The following is a 26,259-nucleotide window of genomic DNA, read 5'->3' on the forward strand; positions in this document are numbered from 1 at the left end:
ACCTGGAAGACAAAGGCAGAGATGGATAGATGAAATTCATGAGTTTGTGGGTAGTAAATGGATGGCCAGTGCTCAAAACAGAAGGAATTGGAAAGTTGCTGGAGAGGACTTCATCCTGCAGTGGATTGAAAATGGCTGATGATGATGATATATACGTATGTAATGCAGAATATTTTTTATGTACGAATATTTGAATATTAAATATTTTGACTGACATTTGCACATCTTTTCACTACCGTTTATTATTGATTAGGAAATATCCTATGGTACCGACCGAAACTCACAAATACATATGTTACCTTATGGGAATGCGGCAATCGCTTAGCGTGGATTCACTTAGCACTCTGTTTTTCCGGAACGAATTATCAGCATTAAGTGGGAGTCACCTGTATTTCCTGAATGCTATCCATCCAAAATTTATTCTTTTCTTGACTTCCAGCCATTGTAGTTAATGACTTGTCCAAGATAAGTATATGAATCCACATTTTCAATTACTGCTCCTTCAATGATGATATCCCTTTCTGTGGCATACTTGTTCATCATTACTTTTGTTTTAACCATATTCATATTTAGTCCAAAATCCTTACTAACTCTGCATAACTGATTAAGATTTTCCTCTAATTCTTTGGGATCATGGCTTATGATCACAATGTCATCTGCAAATCATAAATGGTTTAGGTACTCTCCATTCACATTGACTCCTTTCTGTGATCAGTCTAATCTTCTGAAAGCTTTCTCAAGGGCAGCAGTAAACAAGTTTGGAGATATTGTGTTTCCACATCGAACTCCTTTCGCAATTTTAAATTTACTACTGTCTTTGTCTAGTCTAATAAAGGAGGTAGCGTTCTCATATATTTTATTCAAAATCATAATATATGGGGTATTATGGAAAGTCAATGCATAATATGCCTTGTCTTTCCATAATACTTTCCAGTGCCCGAAACATGCCTTATGCTGTATGGAGTCAAATGCCTTTTCATAATCCACAAATGCCAGGCATAATGGTGTTTTATATTCATTTGCTTTCTCCATTAGCTGTGATAGTACATGAAGGTGATCCATAGCTAAGAATCCTGTCCTAAAGCCAGCTTGCTCTTTTGGTTGATTCTCATCAAGTATTCTTTCTAATCTGTTAGTAATGGACCCTTGTGAACAACTTGTAGATGTGGGATAACAAGCTAATTGGTCTATAATTTCCAGTTTCTGATTTATCTCCTTTCTTATGCAGCAAAGCTTATTATTGCATTATTCCACTCCTTTTCTAATGCATTTTTTGAAGAATCTTGCCAGTTTCTGTGTCATGTCTCTTCCTCCCAATTTTAACAACTCTACAGTAACTTCATCTCCCCCCGGGGCTTTCTTATTCTTCATCTTCTTCAAAGCATGTTCTACCTCATCAGGAAGGATATCAGGTATGTCGTATGTGTTACTAATACTAATTCGTGATCAAGCTTCCCCACTGCTGACATCATTCCCTCGCTCCTTGTATAATTCTCTATAGTAGTCTTCTGCTATTTGAATGATGCCTTCTTTGCTGTTTATAAGTACACAATCGCTATTCTTCAGTTTCAGTATCATTTGTCTTTCTGTATTACTACTCATGGCTGCTGATTTAAATCCTTTGTTTTCCCTTAATGCTTGTTCTACTTTTCTTGTGTTAAATCTTCTTATGTCCTCTCTGAGTCTCTTTCTAATGGCTTTGCATAACTCAGTATACTCAAATTTTTCCCTGTCAGTGTTTTTCTTGCTCTTCATTTGTCGTCTTTGGTTTATCATGACAAGTGTGTCTTTACTAATTTTTTCTTCTTTGGATTTCTTTTTACCTATAGGTTTCTTGGGCTTTATCACTTTCAGAAAGTTGTAGTATTCCTGGTCGATATCTTGGTCCTGAACAGCCTGCAGAAGCTCAAACTTGTTCTTAAGTTCCAGTACATACTACTTTTTCTCCTCTTCTGTTATCTCAAAGACCTTTGTAGCGATATTATCCCACACAATTGAAGATGCACATATATGTACATATTACATATATATATGTATATATATTTCCTTTTTTTTTTAGGTCCTAGCTGCTGAAATCTCAGGAAATTAGGTGGCAGGTCCTGCCAGAGTAAAATTAGTTTACTGGGTTCCTGGTCTGCCTCCACAAGGTGTAAGTGGGGCAATGTTGGACATCAGCAGGGGTCCAGCAGCTAAACGACCAGATAAACAACAGTGCATGACATAACACAAATTCAATACCAAAACACTTTTAAATCTCTATCTTTCCCAGCAAACTAACACGCCCATGTAAACAACGCAGAGTTGGGGGAAACCCCTGGTGCCGCTAGACTTATACACATGACATGATGTTTTTTTGAAGCCAATGTTGCAACAGAGTTGTCATGGGATGCAGCAAAGTTCTGATTAAAACTTTAAAGAGAATTGTTGGGGCATTCAAATCTTTGTTTTTAAATGCATATAGCAGACCTATTTATAATGATTTGTTTTCACGAATCTTTGAAGGACTGGAAAAATATTACTGAAAGTAGACTACACTGATGGATGTCGTACTTAAGTTGAGGGAGACCAAAACCATTATTAAGGTTTGCAGATAAATATTATCTTTTGATCATAGTGTCTAAATGCAATTGTAATAAATATAATTACAGAAACTTTTTTTTCGCCTTATATTATATTGTTATGTATAATATTTTCAGAGTCCTTATGGTGCTGATGTAGAACCAGATAAAGCCCCTGAAACTATTTCCAAGGCAGTAGCTAGTTTGCCTCCCGAGCAAATGTTTGAACTCATGAAACAAATGAAGGTGGGAAGTGTTTTTTTTTTATAATAATTATCTTACTGAATTTTATATTAAGTAATTATAATGTAATTTTAATTGTAAATTTGTCATTATTGAAGGCAGTACAAGGGGTATTTGAAAAGGTTTTGGCCTAGCATGGAAAGAATTCATTTGCAGATTGCTGCATGGAGCAATCTGTAAATGAATCACCTTTTACTCAGCATAGTTACTTACAAGGTTTATGTTTTGGATTCCTTATTTACAGTGCTTTTTTTGTGACGGTACGCAACGGTACGTCATACCAGCACCTTTATTAACAGTGACGTGTGACATTTGGTATTGAATCGAATCGTGTAATATCGAAATTTGTAATATTCCATAAATTTTTTTCACATGTTTATCTACTATTCAAATAAGCTTAAAATTATTTAACTAAATTTACATTTTTCACTGTCTATTGTTAAGATATTTTCTATATAAAACTATAACCATTTCTATAATTCTAAATTACTCAGTCGGACCTCTGTTTAATTATTTTGAATTCCCCTTGGAAGTTACATTTAAAATACAGTCAGTCCTCGTATAAAACGTGTTTACACTACACAAATTCGATCATACACGATTTATAAATAGGGGAACGATATCTTATATAACACGAACCGAATTCGCTTATGCATGATTCGCCTTTGTGTTTACAAGAAATGGCAGTCGAACGCGGAATCACCCCCAACCGAACACAACACGATAGGAATGAAGAGAAGATTCTGAAAATGTATTTATGTGTTTTATCAGTGAAGGGGGAAACACATTTCACCATAATAATGTAAAATCCCACACAATTCCAGCTATCGGTATAATCGCAAATGCAATTAGATCGAGTTTACTGCAAGTTTATTACAGATTCCACTAGCAGAAACGCAACTGGAAATTGTTTTTATTGTTTTATGGTAGTAACCCCCAGAAATGTGCTTTAGTAAAATGTGAAGTGTTAATAGTGTATCTCTGCCTTTACGGTGTTGTTTATTCAGTTGCTGCACGTGCGCAGCTTTGTTTATGTGTATCAAGCGTGCCTCCTCGTTTTGTAATTGTGCTTTATTCCCTAAAAATGAGTAAAATACTTAAAAGATGTGAAAAGGAAGCGTCCAGGTAAGACACTGCAGATTCAGAGAGAAAAAGAAAAGCAATATCGATAAACAGAGGCAGACTGGGTCAAAAATTCTTACCCGGGAAAATTTTGTAGTGGCCTCATACTAGCGTTTATGGCCAAAATCACACCGGCCTCCGGCCCACCGGGGTTTCCCCAGTAAGGCTTATGGCCAGTCCGCCTCTGTCGATAGAGAAAAAAATATGAAATTGTGAAACACTTTGAGCGAAATTAAAGACCATGTAATATTGCATGTTCTACAGGCCTAAATGAGGCAACTAAATAAAAACAATTTTTATAGCAGGAACAACTCAAAGTGTAATTTAAATTCATTAGATTAAGACACAAAGAATTGGAAGAGACGGAACCGCTGTCATCTGTTTGGATAGAAAATCAAACAAAAAACAAGTTTGCTTACGATAGAAGCAAAAGCATTAGCAATATTTTATTACGTAATAGTTGTAATAAAATACGTAAGTATTTTATTACGATTATTTATTGTGTATTGTAATGTTTTGGTTACAAATGTGTGGTCAATCTTGGGTGGCCGGCACCTAACCCTGTTTTTCCCATAGGGCCTGTTGTTTATATTGCACGATTTTGCATTGCACGAGGGTTTCTAGGAACACAACTATCGTGCTATACGAGGACTGACTGTAGTTTCCGTTGAGCGAGAAAATTTTCATATAGCGAACGGATTAGGAGAGAATTAACTCAGTATGCACTGTTAGCATTTCTCACCTTCAGGCAATTTAGGCAGTTAGTGCTGCTCCACGAATTACCATTCTACAACTTAGTGGTACCTGGTAAAAACTATCGACTACCCGTCCCACATACGGAGAAGTCACGCTAATCTGCAGTGAGCAGATCAAGGTGTATTCCCAATGGGCGCTGGTCCGCCTTCTACTTCAGTGGTGTCCAACCATTTCCTTTACAGGGGCCATATTCAAAAAAATTCAAAGTTAGATTTCTTTAGTGTGTTACATTTGCCATATCTTGTTGCATGTAAAAGTAAAATTGAAAATATTCGAAAATTTTATTAAGTACAATATACAATTACATTTACTGAACATAAACATTTAATGAGAATTTTTTTGATAATTAACAAAATTTAAAATGCTGTTTTAGTTCACTTTCCTTGCGGGCCGTAGGTTGGACACCACTGTGAATCAGCTGTAAGCATCCTGTTCAAGAATTAGGGGAGAGTGATATTCTTTTACCCCGACAAATAATCATCTGTTGTTTTGCGGAAGTGTTATTCGATGCTTATCAAGGGAAAACTATTCTGATTGAAATCTATCATTTACTTTTTGTGTTAAAATTAAAAAAACTAAATTTTATTGCCCTTCGATAGTGCGTTTCTTTGTACTAATTAACTCTCCTTTTGGTGACAAAAAAGTTGTTAAATAGTTAGTTAATAATTCTATAAAGGTCATTTATAAATTTTGTGAAGAGAAGCATTTTTTAACAATTTTCAAAGGTGTTAATATACTAAATTTGTTGTTCTTATTCCAAAAACATTACTACGAAAGTAACAATATCAGGAAAAAAAAAATTTTAGAGTACTTTTCATATCCTTTTAATTTTCAATTTTTCCTGATAGCAAAGAATGAGTACCAGCACCTATTTTTTTACAAAAAAAGCACTGCTTATGTATATGTAGAATCCATTGTCTTGGTCCTTTGATTATTCTTTAACTACATAACATTATTTATCCCAGGGTGTCACCCATTTAGATGGTGTCTTTCCCCCCATTCAGTAAAAAAGTAGTAATCCAAAGGGGTTATATCTGGAAAGCAGAGTAGGTGTGAAAACAACTCTAAACATTTAAATTCTTTGTCAATTGTCTACTACTGGTTACCCACGGCAAGGAATATTGTTATGCAGGAAGAGATTCCCTCTAGTGAGTTTCCCCATAACATTCAGCCGTGGCCAGGTTTAAGGTTGTTGTGGCCCTTAAGCTATAACTTTTAAGAAGACCCCCCTCTACTAATTAAATTTTAGGTTTAATAGCGTTTCATACTCATCGAAGGGTGCGTATAAAATTCATACATAGTAATACATAATTTTTTATTAATTGTTAAAAAACAACAGATATTTTTGACATTGGTAATGATAACAATAATATCAATTAAATTAATAATATAATAAAACAAAATACATTATTTTATTCATATTTGTTAAAAAAATAAAGCAGTTGTTTGCCAGTTAAATAAAATTATTTTTTATTTAATGATTAATAAATAATTTTATTAATAACAAAAAATTATTGATTCAAATTATTTAAAATATTCTTTTCCGTGATTTCATTATGGCAAAATCTGAAACAGTATCTTTAAATGATAAGCTTCTAAGCTTGTCGCTTTCCATACATAAGAATATTCAAGGAAGAGAGTTTGTTTTGAAGCATGGTTGTATGACATTCATTTTTTATCCTCTTAAACCTGCTAAATGATCTTTCTCCAGGGCAATTAGTTATCATCAAGGTAAGAAAAATTCGAAATATAGTTTCACCATTTGGAAAAACTATTTTTTCTTGAATTATTATATTGTATAAATTTTGATAATTAAACCCATTTGTTTGAGAATAATTTTTCTTTATATACAGATGAAAATGTTTTATATCTTCATATAAGTTATCTATGTCTTTGGGGTAATTATTTACTAAAATTTTTACATTTTCTCTGAGCTCTTTGTCTGTCTGGTCAAAATTTAATAAAAATGAAAGTTTTTGAGAAATATTCTTCTATACTTCAGCTCTTCTTTGTAAATTACTTTCTAAAGAATATCCATGATAGCAATGAAAGATTTTATCCGAAATTTATCTCTTGCAGAATGATTGTCAATATCAGATGCATTTCTGTCATTAATCTGCACTTTTCTAGATCTTCGTTTCTTTGCACTCTTATAATCTATACAAAGTGTATTATCTGGTAATTTTTCTTTTGCATTTTGTTAAAATTTTTTGAAGCCATTTCTGGTTTCTTTTATGAAATCTGATAAATATGCATACAGCTTTGAACATGTACTTAATGATGTTTGAGGGTCTTGTAATATTTTGCTGGTTTTGTGAAACTGTTCCAAGATATAATTCCATAATACAAGCATAAACAGAAATTCAAGTACTTCAATTTTTTTGTGGATAATAGAGGCTTCTGTTTTGGTTTCGGCCTTTTTTTATTCATCATCCTTGAAATTTAATGAAAGCATCAATAATTGAATCATAATTATTCATGATTGCTTGTAGCTTTAATATGTGCTTCCCATCTAGTGTCAGATAGACATTTTGGAATTTCAGATTTGGAACCCAAACCCGATTTTAAAATAAACCACCGTTTTGTCAAAGCAGAGAAAACTGTATAGGTTTGTTGCAAAATTGCAAAGAAATTTACTGTGTCTTCACAACAATCAACCGTAGCACGGCCAACCAAATTTAATGAATCTCTGGTGTAGGGAATATATATATATGGCATATCTATTTTTTTCTAAAATTTTTTGCTGCATACCCTTATATTTCCCAGACATGTTGGCTGTGTTACTGTACAACTGTCCTCTACACTTGCTAAAATCAATGTTACATTCATTTATAATATAATCAAGTATCAAATTGGCTAAATTTTCTCCAAAGTGGTTTTCTATTGGAGAAACAAGATATGTCCTCGCGATGGTCATCTCGTTGAATGATTTATCATTCAACGAGATGACCATCGCGAGGACATATCTTACAATAACAGTTATTTGATCAATATGTGACAGATTGGGCGTAGAATCAACAAACAAACTAAAATAACCAGCTTCTTTTAAATCTTGAAAAATAGATTTTCTTACTTTTTTAGCCATTAAAAAATCAATAATTTTGTTGCATGTTGTTTTAGATAAATATGATGACTTTCCAGATCCAGAATTCCCATAACGACCAATGTGATCAGCAAGAAAAGGATCAAATTGATCAAGTGGTTCTAATAATCTGAAAAAATTTACATTTCAGGGTGAATTAAATTTCTTGTCATAGCCTCGAAATGGCGATCCTCATTTTGCCAAGGTAGATACAACTGCAATAAAATGTTGAAGCACCTGCCTCCAATATTTTTGTTCTTTTATAATTTATCTAATTTTGAATCTGAAGTGGATCCACCTTTTCTTGATAAATATGTGAGCAAAGCTGTTCTATTATCAGTTGAATTCTCATGTTTAATTAAAACGGGGTGTCGCCAATCCTTAAAGCTATCATTAGCTAAAGCACAACTTGAATTTGAAAAAAGCTTGCATACAAAACAGTTGATATGGCACTTCCATAGCCAGGCTGGCAGGAGCAGCAGTGTGTAGCACATGCTTTTTGATTAGACAGGGGTTCGAGCCTGTGCCCACCAAATACGGAGGATGCAGAAAGGTCAGGGAATAACTACCGCATATCCCTGGAGCAATATGGCTTTAGTTGCTAATGCTCCTAAAAACCCAATAACAAACAAACAACAAAACAGTTGATGGAGAATATACTCTCAACTGTCATTTCACCATTAATTTTTGTGGAGTGAAAGAGATTTTGGGAGCAATACTTTACTTGATTTTTAAATATCTGTTTTGATTTTTCAAATGAATCCCTCCAGTGTTGACAGTTAACAGGTCCTTTTTGAACCCAAAATGAGATATACTTAGTTAAAGTAATCCATAGAGCCACATTGTTGTATTTTGTACAGATGTTTTGTTGATTCTTTTCTGTATCGTAGTCTGTATCACATGTAGTTGCCTTAAAAATATCTATAGGAATAGTTTCTGTTTTATAGTCTACAATATCAGGATTAGATGTAATTGCACTAGAAATATCTGTAGGAATAGTTGGTATTGATGTTATTTGGTTTTTAGGAGCATTAGCAACTAAGGCCATATTGCTCCGGGATATGCGATGGTCATTCCCTGACCTTTCCGCATCCTCCGTATTTGGTGGTGACGGGCTCGAACCCTGGTCTAATCAAGAAGCGTGTAGTTGGTATTGAAATGTCAGGTCAACCTCAATAGATGAACCTTCATTTATTTGTGTTACTTTTAAAATAAGTGTCAAATTTGGGCATACAAGATAAATGAACCTGTAATAACTTCTTATTTTTTCTCTTTTGATACCTGCTTGCAAAACTCTTCATTTTTAATCCTAAGCAAAATTTATTTCAGATAAGTAAAAAAATGTAAAATTTGAAATTTTGGTATAATTATTCACTATTGCAATATTGCAAATGCATTATGCAAGTTAATTATTTATTTAGATTATTAAATTGATTATTTTATTATTGTTGATATATTATTTTTATCTGTAAATTATATTACATAAAATATGTTTCTAATTCACCTCACAATTTAAATAAAGATAATTATTTCATTAAATAATATTGTTGTAATAATATGTATATTGTTAAACTATTCTTAAAGTTCTGCTCAATTTAACAAGATCACACATACATATTGACATAAAACACTGAAAGCAAACTGTCTGACAAAAGATTAGCTACCTGGTTTTGCACCACTTTCCCCTATAAGTAAGTAAACAATCTCTGATTTGATGCTTACCGTTGGTACATTCGTAATTTATTGATTCCAAATATAGGAATGCATTGTAAAAACAACCAAAAGTATACTGCGATAAATTGTTTTTTATATGTAAAAGCAGAAAAGCAAAAAGTCTATAATAACAACAATTTTCATATTTTTTGTATACTGATGTTCATTATTTATAAATTATTTTTTATTATTTTTTCTATACTGATGTGGAAGCTCCTTGTAACGTGAGGCCTTAAGCTGTAGCTTATGTGTAAATCTGGCCCTGCATTCAGCTTTCATTTCTCATGGAATTTCAGTAGGAACAGAGAATAATATTCCACAGTGATCATATGTTTTCATCATATCCTCTCGATTTTCATAAAGATATATTTCACTATTGCATGGCCATCTTCTTTTTGCAGTTATGCATACAAAACTTTTAGTGAGTCTGACTTTTTTTCTTTTTTTAAATCCAAAACAAAAAGTAATATTTAAGATATTACTGTAAAAATTGAATTGCATGCTTATCAATGTTTTTAATTTAATATTATTGTTTATTTTATTTTCAAATCACCATTGTATATCAGTACGTCACCGATTGCAGATTTGATTATTCACAAATAAGTTTCTTAGTCATATCTTGCACATTACACTCCAAGTATTCAACTGTTTGCAGTTGACCACGAGACTGATAGTAACCAATATGTATAGAAATTGCTGCAGAAAAATAGATGTCATTTATTTAAGGAATAATTATTCTTTTTAGTCTAATTAAATGACATTATTGTAATTCACACGAAAATTAAAAACTGTGATTATTAATAATCATATAACTAGTACAGGTCGACCATCACTAATCCGGCCACTGGTAACCCGGTTCCACTGCTAATTCGGACATAATTTCTGTGAACGTAATTTCAAATTTCCCCGGTTGGCCCACCTACCTGCTGCTACTGTTTTGGTAGCATTGGTTGCAGCATCAGCTGTTGGCGCGAACTCGTAAATACTGACAAGCTATTCCTACTTGTTTTTGTGCATTTATTATTATAACCTGCTCACATTTAATCCCAGCCATGGTTTCAATGCATAAAGGAAGTGCTTTTCGTGGTGTAAAGCGCAAACACCGTACATTGTCCATAACAGATAGTTGAACTTCTGAAAAAAAAAATCGACAGCGGTATGTCTGTGAGAAGTTTCTCTGCTTAGTTGTAAATTCTAGCAATTTCTCTCAGTTCCTCTTATTTTAGTAATTTTCTTTTAGCCATTCCTTTTTAGATTTTTTTTTTTTACAACACACTTGGTACAAACTTGTGGAAAAACACAAAACAATAAGATGGGTAATACAGTGCACTAACGAACTTGTTTTCACAAACAATACTGACAAACTTATTGCGACGTTTGAGAGTTTATTTTATCGCAATTAGTTTTATTTCAGCGCTCGCCACACGTGCAATAAACTAACCACAAACGACCTTCATATGTATGCCGTAATAGCATCACATGTATGTGGCCGGCACGGCTTCTCAAGAAATAAAGTAATCTACTGTGTTGCATCGGTCACATATATATGACAAAAAAAAACAAACCAAAAAAGGCACTTTTTTTTTTTTTTTTTTGATATTTTAAACGAAAAAACGAGAGCACTGACATTACAATATTTATTTTAGAATTACTAATCAAATTATTTGCTAAATATTTTTTGGATCCTGGGGAATTTTTTTCTTAAACTAGTTTAGCAGTCAACGTGTGTTAATTAAAAGTAGGTAGCTGTTGGGTAAACTGTATGTGCTAATATTACCACCGGTGATCCGGCAAACTCACTAATCCGGCACCCCGCAGGTCCCAACGCTGCTGGATTAGTGATGGTCGACTTATATATAAAAAGTTTATTATGAATCAACAGGGATTACCTTTATTTTAGATATAGGAAGCTTCTTTTCCATCCAACTCTCCTGGTCCCTAAACGCCTTTAAATATTCTTCCACTCAGATTTCTCTAACCACTGAAATAAATGAATTAACTAGAAGATTCTCAAATAGGGGTTACCCGCTAACCTATATAAACAAAGTTAAAACAATAGCCCGTGATAAAATAAATAACAACATCCTCGCAACAAACATTGCACAAAAATCCGACAAGAGATCAAAATACATTTCATCACCATTCCATATGTCGAGTACTGGTACAATAAACTTGGTGCCTCCGTAGCCAGGTGGGAAGGAGCAGCAGTGCGTAGTACACGCTTCTTGATTAGACCGGGGTTCGAACCCGTCACCACCAAATACGGAGGATGCGGAAAGGTCAGGGAATGAACACCGCATATCCCGGAGCAATATGGCCTTAGTTGCTAATGCTCCTAAAAACCAAATAACAAACAAACAAACAAACAATAAACTTAACCAAATATGCAAGGGAACTGGCATGAAAATCATAGCAAAACCCATGAACAAATTATATACATTCTTCAGAAATCGACCTTTAAACACCACATTCCAATCATAGCATGACCTAGTATACAGCATCCCATGCAAAAATTGCGACGCCATTTATGTAGGATCTATCTTGGGAGTGGCACAGCTTCGAGCAAAACAACACGTAGCTTCTGTGTGAGCAGGTCGTTCAAATGCATCGGAACTTTCGTTCCACGCAATAAATGAACGACATTCATTCGGCTTTATTGAAACAAAAATTATAAATATTCAACACAACTATCACAAACTACTTATTGCGGAAACCTTAGAGATGAAACTACACGAAACTTCAATCAATATCCGTAGACCATTCCTATTGTCCGCCGATTGGTCACTTATACGCATGCGTGAAGAACAAACACAACAACACAAGACAAAAGTTTACGATTAATTGTGAGTTGTTCTATTCCTGTGAACATGATGCCCCGAAAAGTTCTAGTCCGACTTAAGGAATGTAGAGAATAATCCCCCCCCCCATATCCATTAAACTTTTTAGACCCCTAAATTTAACTCTAAAGTCAAGCTACAGGACCAAAAGAAATAATCGGTCCATATTTATTAAGCAGTTTTAGACCTTCAAAAATCTAATTTATGTCAATCCACGTAATGGTTTTTCCTTGCTGCCAGAAGTATGGTGTTTGAAGACAGAAGTCTTGAGCGCTCATTGTTGAGACCGTACGGTCTGAACACTACGGTTCTGACAGTGGGGAAGATGTCCCACATGTTTTGCAAAATTGATATCGCCTTCCCCAAGAATTATTAGCGAGTTGGACCAGGAGAGTTGGATGGAAAGAAGCTTCCTATATCTAAAATAAAGGTAATCCCTGTTGATTCATAATATAATAGAATATAGGAATTATTGAGCACTTAATAGCTCTCTATTATCAAATAAAAAGTTTATATACTACTTATATCATTACTAGTTATAAAATATATTAAAAAATAAATAGAAGTAATCATCTCATTAAGCGGCTCTACTGGAGGCTCGTGACTCTGATGTAGTAGTAGTGCCATGTGATGCAAGAAAGCAAGTGTATGAGCTTATGCAGCATCAGTCAAAAAAAAAAAATCACACCATTCCCTCCAAATGCCTGTCCAGTTCCTCCTTAAATTTATTTAACCTATCAACTTCCACAACGACAGATGGAAGTTTGTTCCAGCAATTAACCACCCGCTGGCTAAAGGCAAATTTCCGCACATCTATTCTACATAAGTCTTTTCTTAATTTGAATTTATGTCTCCTTAGGTTTGTAATCTGAACAAGTGGAAGGATCCCATCAGAATTCAGCATGGTCAACCCATTCAAGGCCTTATACATCTCAATCACATCACTGCGCAGGTGCCTAGTCTCCAGCCACTGCCATTTGCAGAACTTAAGCCTCTCTTGGTAAGAGGATCCCTTCATTCCCCTCACCAATCTTGTTGCCCTTCTCTGTACACGTTCAAGTAAATCTACATCCTTCCTAAAATGAGGCCTCCAGACCTGTATGCAGTACTCAAGGCATGGCCTGACCATTGCCTTATACAAAAGAATAATCACTTCCTTTTCCCTACTGGCAAAATTCCTGTATATCATTGACAAGGGAACCCCATGACCTGCTCTGGCAGCCTGTCTGCATTGCTCAGAAAACTTCATATCTGACTGCACAATTATTTCCAGATCTTTTTCATTTTCTACCGCCTTAAGTGTAGTACCACACAGTTGGTACGTTTCTCTGGGGTTACTTCTACCCATATGCAGTACTTTGCATTTGTCAATGTAAAACTTCAGTTGCCACTTCTTAGCCCATCTGCCCAAATTATCTAGATTCTGTTGCAGTAGCACACTGCCATTACTGTCATTAACAACCTTGCCAACCTTTGTATCATCTGCAAACTTCGACACTAAGCCTGATATACCTTCATCAACATCATCATCCTCAGCCATTTTCAATCCACTGCAGGATGAAGGCTTCTTCAGCAACTTTCCAGTTCCTTCTGTTTTGAGCACTGGCCATCCATTTACTACCCAAAAACTCATGAATTTCATCTATCCATCTCCGCCTTTGTCTTCTAGGTTTTCTACTAGTTCCTCTTGGGTACCATTCTGTTATTTTCTTAGTCCATCTGTCATGTCTTCAAGCTGTGTCCTGCCCAAGACCATTTTAGTTCTTTAGTTTTGATAAGAATGTCCTTTATTCGAGTTTGCTGCCTAATCCATGTGTTTCTCTTCTTATCTAACAGTCTGATTCCCAATATAATTAATTCCATTCTTTGCTGTGTAGTTCTCAGCTTCTCTTCCATTCTTTTGGTGAGTGTCCAAGTTTCACTTCCATAAGTTATTGTGGGGAGTATACATTGATTCATTATTTTACATTTCAGACAAACTGGGATATTGCTCTTCAGTATGTGACTATATTTCCTGAATGCTAGCCATCCAAAATTAATTCTTCTCTTGACTTCCAGCCATTTATCATTATTACAGCTAATAACTTGTCCCAGATAAGTATATGACTCCACCTTTTCAATTACTGCTCCTTCAATCATTATTTCCCTTTCCGTGGCATACTTGTTCATCATTACTTATGCTGTATGGAGTCAAATGCCTTTTCATAATCCACAAATGCCAGGCATAATGGTGATTTATATTCATTTGCTTTCTCCATTAGTTGTGATATTACGTGAAGGTGATCCATAGTTGAGAATCCTGTCCTAAAGCCAGCTTGCTCTTTCGGTTGATTCTCATCAAGTATTCTTTCTAATCTGTTAGTAATGACCCTTGTGAACAACTTGTAGATGTGGGATAACAAGCTAATTGGTCTATAATTTCCAGTTTCTGATTTATCTCCTTTCTTATGCAGCAAAACTATGATTGCATTATTTCACTGTTTAGGCGTCACACCTTTTCTAATGCACTTTGTGAAGAACCTTGCCAGTTTTGTGTTATGTCTGTTCCTCCCAATTTTAACAACTCTACAGTAACTTCATCTTCCCCCGGGGCTTTCCGATTCTTCATTTTCTTCAATGCATGTTCTACCTCATCAGGAAGAATATCGGATATGTTGTATGTGTTGTTACTTTGCAATCCATCTTCCCCACTGCTGGTATCATTCCCTCGCTCCTTGTATAATTCTCTATAGTAGTCTTCTGCTATTTGAATTATGCCTTCTCTGCTGTTTATAAGTACACCATCGCTATTCTTCAGTTTCAGTATCATTCGTCTTTCTGTATTACTGCTCATGGTTGCTGATTTAAATCCTTTGTTTTCCCTTAATGCTAGTTCTACTTTTTTTGTGTTAAATCTTCTTATGTCTTCTCTGAGTCTCTTTCTAATGGCTTTGCAAAACTCAGTATACTCAATTTTCTCCCTGTCAGTGTTTTTCTTGCTCTTCATTTGTCGTCTTCGGTTCATCATTACAAGTGTTTCTTGACTAATTTTTTCTTCTTTGGATTTCTGTTTCCCTATAGGTTTCTTGGGCTTTATCACTTTCAGAAAGTTGTAATATTCCTCGTCGATATCTTGGTCCTGAGCAGTCTGCAGAAGCTCAAACTTTTTCTTAAGTTCCAGTACATACTGCTTTTTCTCCTCCTCTGTTATCTCAAAGACCTTTGTATTATTTACTCGAGTCAGTTTTTTCCTTTCCTACATCTATATCAAGTGTACATCTTACCATTCTGTGATCACTTCCAACATTTACCTTATTCAGGACGGTAACATCATTCACAATATATCTTCTGTTAGTGAGGATGAAGTCGATATCATTAGTTGTTAATCCATTTGGATTCTTCCATGTCCACTTTCTGTTCACCCTTTTCTTGAAAAAAGTGTTCATTACTGACAGTCCTTGAGATTCTGCAAATTCCATAAGTCTTTCACCTCTTTTATTTCTTTCACTAATTCCAAAATTTCCTATAGTTCCTCTTTCTGCGCTGTTTTGCCTTTTTCCAACCTTAGCATTGAAGTCACCCAGAATAATTGTGTAGTGGGTTTTCTGCTCATCTAGAAGACTCTCAATTTCGGTGTACATTTCTTCAACCTCTTCATCATCATGGCTTGATGTTGGTGCATAACTCATTATAATCTTTAGCTTGTATCTCTTAGAAATCTTGAGTATTAGTCTTGACACCCTTGGTGATGTACAAAATCTTTATGGACCAGAAACCCAACTCCACCTTCACTCCTTTCACTGTTTCCATTGGTGTACAGCAGATTTCTTCTTCTTGTTTCAGCCAAACCGATGATATTCCAATTCACATTTTCTAATTCTTTTTCCAGCTCTAATATCCTGTCTTCGCCGATGAGTGATCGTACGTTATAACAGGCCAAGTTCAGTTTCCGTGCATGGCAGCCTGGTCCTACCCAGAGATTCTTAGCACCCTCTGCTTCCACTCTGATCCTCTCACTGCCGTAAGAGGGAGAGTGAAAGCTGCTGGGGTCTGAGGGCCATTTGTATTGTTGTGCTCTCATATGCTGGAGGGTTTGGTCTTTTCCTCCTCACGCTGACCAGGCGTCTTGAAGAGAACCACTCTACACATTCGCTGCCACCTAAGTGACATAACAGGGCTTACCATCGAGAAGGTGTGCATGAGTGGATTTTAGGGAGGCAGGCCAACCGGACTTTTCCTAAATCTTCTGTAATAGAGAGATATTGGATCCATCAGTGTTTTAGGCTGAGTGTCTGATAACACACAGGATTCCTGTTCCCCTCTAAGCCCCTTCATCAACATCATTGATAAATATACAAAACAACAGAGGACCCAACACCGAACCCTGTGGGACTCCACTAATAACATTAGTCCATGAAGAGCAGCACCCATTAATTACCACCCTCTGTTTTCTCCCACTCAACCATCCTTTTATCCATTGTAGCAACTTACCCTTAATACCATTCTGCTCCAATTTGTACAATAGTCTTCCATGTCAAAAGTTTTCCTGAAATCCAAATATATATCAAAATTATTTTTTGCATCCAGTTCCTTTGTAACCACATCATAATATCCTATCAAATTTGTTAGACAAGACTTTCCCTTAACAAACCCATGCTGTGTCTGAATTATTGCTGCAGTCTTGTCTAGATGATCCTGCAGTGCATCTTTAACCAGTGACTTCATTATTTTACCCGGAACAGAAGTTAAACTAACTGGTCTGTAATTACTCGTGTCACCCTTCGATCCCCCTTTGTGAATTGGGGATACATTTGCACATCTCCAGTCTGTGGGGACCTCCCCAGAGTCCAAGGATGCTCTCATAATTATGGCTAAGGGTTTGCTTAGTTGCTTTGCCTCCTTCTTTAATATAACTGGATAGATCCCATCCACCCCAGGTGCCTTTCTTATGTTTAACTTCAACAATTTCTCCCCCACTTTGCTCTCAGTTATTACAAAAATCATTAAGTACCCTGCTACAATTTGATAACCTTCTGCCATTTTCAAACCTTAATAACTCCTCGTGTAAATGTAGATGCAAAATACTCATTCAGTTTGTTTGCTGTCTGAGCAGGATCATCAACAGTGGAACCATCGATATCAAGTGGACCAATCAGATTCATCCCCTTCCTTTTAGAGTTTATATAAGTAAAGAAATCCTTGCTGTTTTTCTTAGCATCTTTTGCCTAAGATTTCTCGTAATCTGCCTTCGCCTGCCTAACCTCCTTTGAGACCTGATTACAGACTAGCCTATATCTGCCATAGGCATCTGAGTCGCTTGATAATATATATGCATCCCATGCATTTTTCTTCTGTCACGAGTTTCATTTGTTCATTTGATAACCATTTAGGCCTAAACCTTGAACAATATTTCTTAATAGGTATGAAACTTTTAGTAGCATCCACGAGTAAATTCTAAGTGGGAAGCATTCACTTGAATGCTTCTCACTTAGAATTTACTGTTGGTAACATCGTCAGTTGATCCCACTGTACAGAATTTAAAAACTGTCTGAGACCACTGTACTCAGCTTTACAGATGCAAAAACCCTTTCCTTTACCCCTGATGGTAATTATATCTTTAAGTAAATCCCACATCAGTACACTGTGATCACTGCCACCTAGTGGTTCCTTTATCTGCAAATTCTTAATACACGAATGTGTGGGAGTGCTGCTTCTTAAAGTTACATTAAACTGCCTTGGTTATAAGACATGTAGACATAGATGGTAATAATAATAATAAGCAAGTTAAAAATACTACAAAACATTAACTGGACACTTACCATTAACAGACATGGGTAATCTTGAAATTTTATTTAAAAGTAAAATCCATTCTTCGGTTTTTATTTGTTCAAAATAGATTAATAACTTTTTCATTCAAGTTTTTGCACTGTTCAAATCGGCACTGCTTGCCCTGCAGTTCCTTTGACTTGTTTCATCACCTCTGACGTGTATTGGCAACCTGCCAACTAAGCATTGACTCAACCACTGCCGCCTAAATGTGGAACTGCGTAGCGCACAGTTCCACCTACTGTTAAACTTCAAAGTTGAAAACGATCTCATGTTTTCATTCGTTTATTATTGAAATGATTATTGGAAATATAGAGGATGAGTATACTATATGTGGGACATGTTAATAAAAATATTCATTGCATTGCATATCACAAAATTTCATATAACTCCATTGACTATATTTAGATTTAAAAAGCTGGGGGGTGCTGCAGTTCCGCAGTGCCTACCAACGAGCCGCCCCTGGGTGGCTCTAATGTGTAGCTGTGATGATTGCTTTTATATGTGCTCTTGCTAAATAGTTTATAAATATGCTTTAGCATAGTGCTGGTATTTGAGAGTTTGAATAGCATTCTTTTTAAATACTACAAATCATGGATGCAGGAGACTTTAATTAGGTGGAGGGGTTTGTCACATTGATTAGTTGTATCTAATTTTGGGACGAAATATCACCTTATCGGAAAAGATACAGGTTTTAAAAGATTTTGAGTTTTAATTAGTAAAGGCCAATATAATAGTGCCACCGCTGGAGAAAGACTTGGTGACCTACTCCGGTATTTTTCACCAAAAAACTCTTAAGAACGAGCTCAAGAATAAATCAGTAATCCTAGGAAAGGTCAGTTGAACAAGGAGGAAAAGGTCAGCAGAGAACACCCTGGATTGACTCCATCAAGAAAGACACTGGCATGATCATAAAGGACTTGGAAGAAGCTGTTGAAGTCGGACAGCATGGAGGCAGCTCGCCCATAAAGTCTCCGAAAGTCGGCTGCGACTGAATGGATGAAAACAACAACAAATAACAATCACCTCATAGATACGAATCCATGTCATAATATATAAAATATAATACTGATTAAAGATTCATTAAAAATATGGAAATCTCATAAAACTGTAATAAAAAAAACCCAAATAAATTGTATATTCAGTTGACTTCTGACTTCTGTTTCTAGGTGAGTTACCATATATACATACAAGGCATGACTATTAAATAATGAGACTCTCACAATAAAATAAATATAATGAAATCTTTCATACCATACAAATTATCTCCTTCAAAATAATTGCCTTGGGTTTGCACACATTCTTCCCTACATTTCTGGAAGTCATCTTAATGTATTCATGCATTAAGAATTTGCAGATAAAAGAACCACAGTGTGGGATTTACTTAAAGATATAATTACCAGGGGTAAAGGGAAGGGTTTTGCTTCTGTAAAGGCATTGTAGAATCATCTAGACAAGACTGCAATAATAATTCAGAAACAGTATGGGTTTATTAAGGGAAAGTCTTGTCTGACACATTTGGTTGGATACTATGATGTGTTTACAAAGAAACTGGATGCAAAAAATAATTTTGATATTATATACTTGGATTTCAGGAAAGCTTTTGACACTGTTATGCATGGAAGGTAAAAAAAAAGGTAAACTGCTTCCATTACCTTTTTTGGTAATGCAGGATGGAAGCCTCCTAAACAATTCATGCTGAGGGAAATGGACCATAATCTGCCATGCTGGTCCAGTGCGGGTTGGCAGATTGACTATTTAGCAGTCAGGGGCTTGAACCCCGGTCTACTAAAAGAGCGTGTGAGTAGCACTCCTGCTTCTGACCACTCAGCTACGGAGGCCTCTACGCATGGAAGACCACTGTACAAATTGGAGCAGTATGGCATTAAGGGTAAGTTGCTACAATGGATAAAAGGATGGTGAGTGGGAGAAGACAGAGAGTGGTAATTAGTGGATGCTGCTCTTCGTGAACTGATGTTATTAGTGGTCTCCCCCAGGGTTTGGTGTTTGACCCACTGTTGTTTTGTATATTTATAAGTGATATTGATGAAGGTATATTGGGCTTAATGTCAAAGTTTGCAGACGATACAAAGGTTGTTAATGACATTAATGGCAGTGTGCTACTTCAATAGGATCTAAAAAATTTGGGCAGATGAGCTGAGAAGTGGCAACTGAAGTTTAAAGTTGACAAATGCAAAGTACTGCATATAGGTAGAAATAGCTCCAACTGTGTGGTACTACACTTGGGTGGTAGAAAATGAAAAAGACCTGGGAATAATTGTGCAGTCAGATATGAAGTTTTCTGAGCAATGCAGACAGGCTGCCAGAGCAGGTCATGGGGGTTCCCTTGTCAATGATATACAGGAATTTTGCTAGTAGGGAAAAGGTGATTATTCTTTTGTATAAGGCAGTGGTCATACCATGCCTTGAGTACTGCATACAGGTTTGGAGGTATCATTTTAGGAAGGATGTAAAGTTGCTTGAGCATATACAGAGAAGAGCAACAAGGTTGGTGAGAGGAACAAAGGGATCCTTTTACCAAGAAAGTTCTAAGTTCTGCAAATTGCAGCGACTGGAGACTTGTCTCCTGCAAAGTGATCTGATTGAGATGTATAAGGCCTTGAATGGGTTGAGCATGTTAAATTCTGATGGGATTTTTCCGCTTGCTCAGATTACGAACGTGAGGGGGTATAAATTCAAATTGAGGAAAGGTAGTTGTAGAATAGATGTGCGGAAATTTGCCTTTAGCCAGCAGTGGTAGTTAAGTGGTGGAACAAACTTCCATCTGTCGTTGTGGAAGTTGATATATTAAAAAGCTCATACGCTTGCTTTCTTGCATCACATGCCTCTATTACTATTACCCCTTCTAACATGTCAGTCGTTTTTTACTGAATGTGTTAAATGGACTGAATGGGTTCCCTTAAGTATGCTTTTCAGTTTATGGAAGAGAAAAATGTCACAAAGAGGCTAAGCCTGGCAAGTACAGTGCATGTTCACACACAGAAAATTGTTTTTTGACTAGAAACCTGTGAACAGAGAGCCGACTGTGTGCCAGAGCAACCGACCATACTTTTACAATTCAGTTTACCAGCTTCAAATTTTTTCATGCATCCTTATCAGAACTTTGGTGTAGTATGTTTGATTGACAGTCTGATTTGGTGGGATGCATTTACCCATAATAATTCCTTTAATATTGTAGCAAACAAGAAGAATGGTTTTCATTTTTAATTTTGACATTCTTTCTTTTTTGGTCTGGAGATTGTTTTGTCTTCAGTTGCATTGACTGTCTTTTTAGTTTCTGGATTTTACTGGAACAGCCAACTTTCATTGCACATAATTACAGTACAGCAGGCCCTCGTTATAACTTGGTTTGCTTTACGCTGATTTGCTATAACGCTGTTCTTATATTATAACCTGACTACAACGGTGTCACAAATCACTATAACGCTCTTTTACAGATTGCATTTTCAGCATATTTAACGAAATTGTTTCATTAGATGGAGTTGATAGCTTGAAAATGAATAGCAAAACAGCATTAAAACGTTTCCCATGCTCAGTGAAATTTTCTCGCATGCTAATTTAATTGTAGTACAGTGACTTGTTACGTAGTTCTGAGGTCAACATTTAAAAAAATGATCAAGTATATTGCTTGTAATATTTGCGTTATATGTATTTATCTGGAGTCTAGTCATCACTCAGTACAGTATTAGACATCGTGCATAACGGACAGTTTACTCGAACATTGTATCATAATTAATGCAACCAACGCAGTTACATTTTCAAAGAGTTAATAATGGCGGATAAGAATGAAAAAGCAATGTCTGGACGCAGTATGAAGAATACAAATGTAAGAAAGAGACTGAATTTGAAAATTAAATTAGACGTTTTGATGCGAATTGATTCTGGTCAACGACAAGTGGATGTGTGCCATAATTTAGGACTGGCAAGTTTAACTGTCATTAAAAAATTAAAAAAATAAAGAATTAATTTTAGCAGCAGGAAAGACAGCTGTTCCACTGCAAGTAACTAGTGCTAGGCTGTCTATTAGGATTTAAATGGCGAGACTTTAACTAATTTTATTGAAGATAATATCAAATGCAGAATTCAGTTAAGTTAAATATTATAAAAAAAGAGAGAGAGATTATTAGCCTGTATGGTGATCTGAAGAAAACTCACCTAAAAAAAAAAAAAAAAAAAAAGTGGAACTATTTAAATCTAGTAAGGGCTGGTTGAATAGATTTAAAATCCAGGAAGAAGCCACAAGTGCAGATCAAGGAGCCAAAACTTTCAAAAAAGAACTTGTTAAAATTATTGAAGAGGGGTGCTATACTTCTCAACAAGTTTTTAACATGGATGAAGCAGGACTTTTTTAGAAACGAATGCCTAAAAGAAGTTTCATATCGAATGATGTAAAAAACATGCCAGGTTTTAAAGTGGCGAAGGATTGGTTGACTTTATTGTTGGGTGGTAACGCTGCGGGGGATTTAAAATTAAAACCACTTTTAGTTTACCAGGAAGAGAGCCAAAGTACAACCCAAAATCTACACATTTTTCATGATTAAATTTTCATCAATTAAATTAAATCAATTAAATTCATGATTTTAATTGGAATTTTAAGTTTAATTTTGATACGTAAGTAGTTACCACATAATTATATACGTATGTAATGCAGAATATTTTATATGTACGAATATTAAATATTTTGACCAACATTTGTGCATTTTTTCACTACCATTTATTATTGATTAGGAAATATCCTATGGCACTGACCACAACTCACAAATACATATGTTACCTTATGGGAATGTGGCACTCGCTTTGCGCGGATTCACTTAGCCCTCTGTTTTTCTGGAAAGAATTATCAGCGTTAAGCGGCAGTCACCTGTACTTGGATAGTCTGGATCTTCAGTTTTTTTCAAAACATCTTTACAAACTTGGAGTCTTCTCATTCTTTGATCTTCGTTCAAAATTTTTGGTACCAACTTGGTGCACACACACCTTTCTCATGCCTAAATTTTCAGTTAAAATTTGTCTAACTGTTTCTTTGTCCATATTGAGTTCTGATATAACCATTCTAATGCTTAAACGATGATCACTTCTAATCAGATTCTCCTTACCTGGTGCACGTTTTCATCAGTTTTCATGGATACTGGACAGCCTGGTTATTCATCATCTTCCACATTATCTCTCTCCCTTCTAAAAATCTTTTATGCTATTCAAACATGAGAACTCTTGACATAGTATCTCTCCCATAAACAATGTAACAACTCATAACTTTCAGTTGGTGTTTTCTTTCATTTTGTTAAAAATTTGAGGTTGATTCGTTGTTTGATTGTCGCAAATGTTTTTTGCTTATTGGTTTTATTTTAAGCTTTACAGCATAAGTGTGCAACGAATACAGAAAGGTTTTAAAATGTTACAAATAAAATGCACCAAATCCTGAAATACAGCAGGCATTCATTGATTATTTTTATCAGCTTAATTATAAGTTCCACGACATAAGCATTAGGATGGGTAACATGTGCATGGGTAGTAGTTTTTTAAATATATGTTATCTCTTTTCTGAGTTAATCGCCACACATTTAAAATTTATTTTATATTTCATGTACATGAGGACTGTTTTTATGTATTTATGTTTAGCTCTGCATACAAAACAATCCAAGTGAAGCAAGGAATCTGCTGCTGCAAAATCCACAGCTAGCATATGCTCTTCTGCAAGCACAAGTTATTATGCGAATAGTTGATCCACAGGTTGCACTGGTGAGTATTTTGGAAATTGACCTGCTGCATTAATTATACATAGTATAATTAAAATTTTAAACAGGCCACTATATTTGTTTTTGGAAAAATTCATTTGAGAGGTAATTTGTACCAAAATTTATAACTGTCATCATGTTCTATACCAGATTTTTTCCCCCAATTTCCTTCAATATCAGGTAAGATAAAAGTAAGAAATATGATTTCTACCATATTTATCAAAAAATTTTACCCTTCTTTTCTCACAAATATGTGGAAAATAATTGCTATTAATTTAATTAATTAAGTTAATGGCTACTGAAGTAGCCATTAACTTTATAGCAATTTTTTAGGAAAATGTTCTTTTTCAGAAAATGGCAAGGGAATTAATCATATTTTTACTTTCCTTTGTTTCCAAAAACACAAGAAACCATGCTTTTAAATTGCGCACCGTTCAGCTGGCTAATAATAAACCATTATAGATTACAGTGGAATCTCATTAATACAAAGTTCAAGGGTCCTAATGAGGTCCTCACCCAAAAGTTTCACAATTTTACCGTTATTTATTATTATTATTATTATTTTTTTTTTTTGTACATACTGTATATCTAAGAATAATAATAATATCAAAAATAAATTAATAAAATAAAATAAAATAAAAACAAAAGCCTTGTCTAACAATACAGTAATAGGAATAATGTATTTTTTAAAGATTTTATTTTATTTGTATGATAAACTAAGAGAAAAGCAATATTAATGGAAATGAAAATATTGTACAGTATATATTTTGATATATACAATATTTTAGTATCACAGTAAAAATAATTACAATAATTATAAAAGGAGACATACAAACCATTAACTTTATAATACATTAATCTAATTTAAAGAAATAATCCAATGTTGTTTGCACAGTTTTTGTCCTATATGCATTTTTAACTATAGCACAGATGTTATCAAATGCAATAGTTGTTTCTTTATCAATGTTACTGCAGGCCAAGACATTCTCTGTTATGTTCAATGCATTTTGGGCATCTTTTTTAGATAGCAGTGTGCGCATGTCTTCACTTTTGCTCTCGCTGGTAACAAAAACAGCATCATTTTGTTTGGTACCCACCATCTCTTCTGGTGTTGCCTTTGCAGTGGTGGCAACTTGATCATCCACCTTCACAAACTCTTCAAATTCGCCAACAAAATTCATATGCTCCTTCAAATTTCTCCATTCCTCACTGTTGCTATCATATTTGTCTGCTGGACCATGTTTTTCGATGATGTTTTCTCCAAAGCCACTCTTTCTGAAGCAGTTGATTATAACACTTGATGTAATACTTTCCCAAGCAATAACAAGATTACGGATAGCATCCAGGACATTCCAATTTGGCTGCAAATTGTTCCCTCCAATGTTGCGGCTCAAGTACCTTATCAGGCGGGCTCTATATGATCTCTTGAGGTTATAAATAATGCCTTGATCCAGTGGTTGCATTAAACTGGTGGTATTGGGGGGGGGGGTAAAAACAACAGCTGTATATTTGTCAACTTAAGTGTCTCGGCAGAATGTGCTGTACAACGGTGTAGAATCATAAAAATTTTGACTGTAAGCCAAGCACTTCTATTGGCCTCATAATCACAGGAAAGTTGGTTAACTGCTTTAAAACACAGGTGGGCAGGAGCAGCAGTGCATAGCACACGCTTCTTGATTAGACCGAGGTTCGAGCCCATGACCACTAAATATGGAGGATGCGGAAAGGTCAGGGAATGACCACCGCATATCCCCGGAGCAATATGGCCTTAGTTGCTAATGCTCCTAAAAACCAAATAACAAACAAACAAAACAACTTTAAAACATCTTGGCTTGGAAAATTTACCAATCACAAGTGGGCGTAGTTTTGTACTGCCATCTGAATTGCAGCATAACAGAACAGTAAGTCTTTGTTTACTTAATTTTCCACTATGACAAGACTCTCCTCGAACAATAAATGTTTTGTTTGGCAGCAAATAATAAAATAAACCTGTCTCGTCGAGATTAAAAATTTCCTTTGCCTCATATTTTTCAATGATGGACTTTACAGAACACAACCAGTTTGTCGACTAATCCAGACTCACCACAAACATTTCGCAAAACCAAGTTATTCCTGTTTTTAAATCTTTGGAGCCAGCTACTGCTGCATTTGAAGTCACTAATCCGATGTTGCTGAGCTAGATAATTTGCCTTTTCTTGCAAAATCAGACCTGATATTGGCAAATTAGATGCACGCATTTGTTGGTACCACTCGAAAAGTTTTATTTCAAGCTCCTCGTGTTTTGCACCACGAATTTGTTTCCTGTTTTTCATCACTGCTCTAGTGTCTAGTGTCACTTTTTCAAGTCTTTTTCGGTTTTTCAGTATTTTAGGTAAAGGGATGTATTC

At 35.3% G+C, this 26,259-nt stretch overlaps 1 protein-coding gene across 2 annotated transcripts in view; it reads left to right on the plus strand.

The window, feature by feature from the left end:
- Window positions 1-26,259, plus strand: part of CstF64 (cleavage stimulation factor subunit 2 CstF64) — a 183,957-nt gene that overhangs the window by 70,763 nt on the left and 86,935 nt on the right. For both annotated transcript variants that reach the window (XM_090375422.1, XM_090375428.1), the window contains exons 5-6: window positions 2,697-2,804; window positions 23,757-23,876. In XM_090375422.1, coding sequence (XP_090231548.1) covers window positions 2,697-2,804; window positions 23,757-23,876 — 228 coding nt within the window. The remainder of the gene's footprint in view (window positions 1-2,696; window positions 2,805-23,756; window positions 23,877-26,259) is intronic.

This window comes from Mastigoproctus giganteus, chromosome 1, assembly GCF_048544385.1.
Source record: "Mastigoproctus giganteus isolate SK-2022 chromosome 1, ASM4854438v1, whole genome shotgun sequence".
NCBI classification, from domain to species: domain Eukaryota; kingdom Metazoa; phylum Arthropoda; class Arachnida; order Uropygi; family Thelyphonidae; genus Mastigoproctus; species Mastigoproctus giganteus.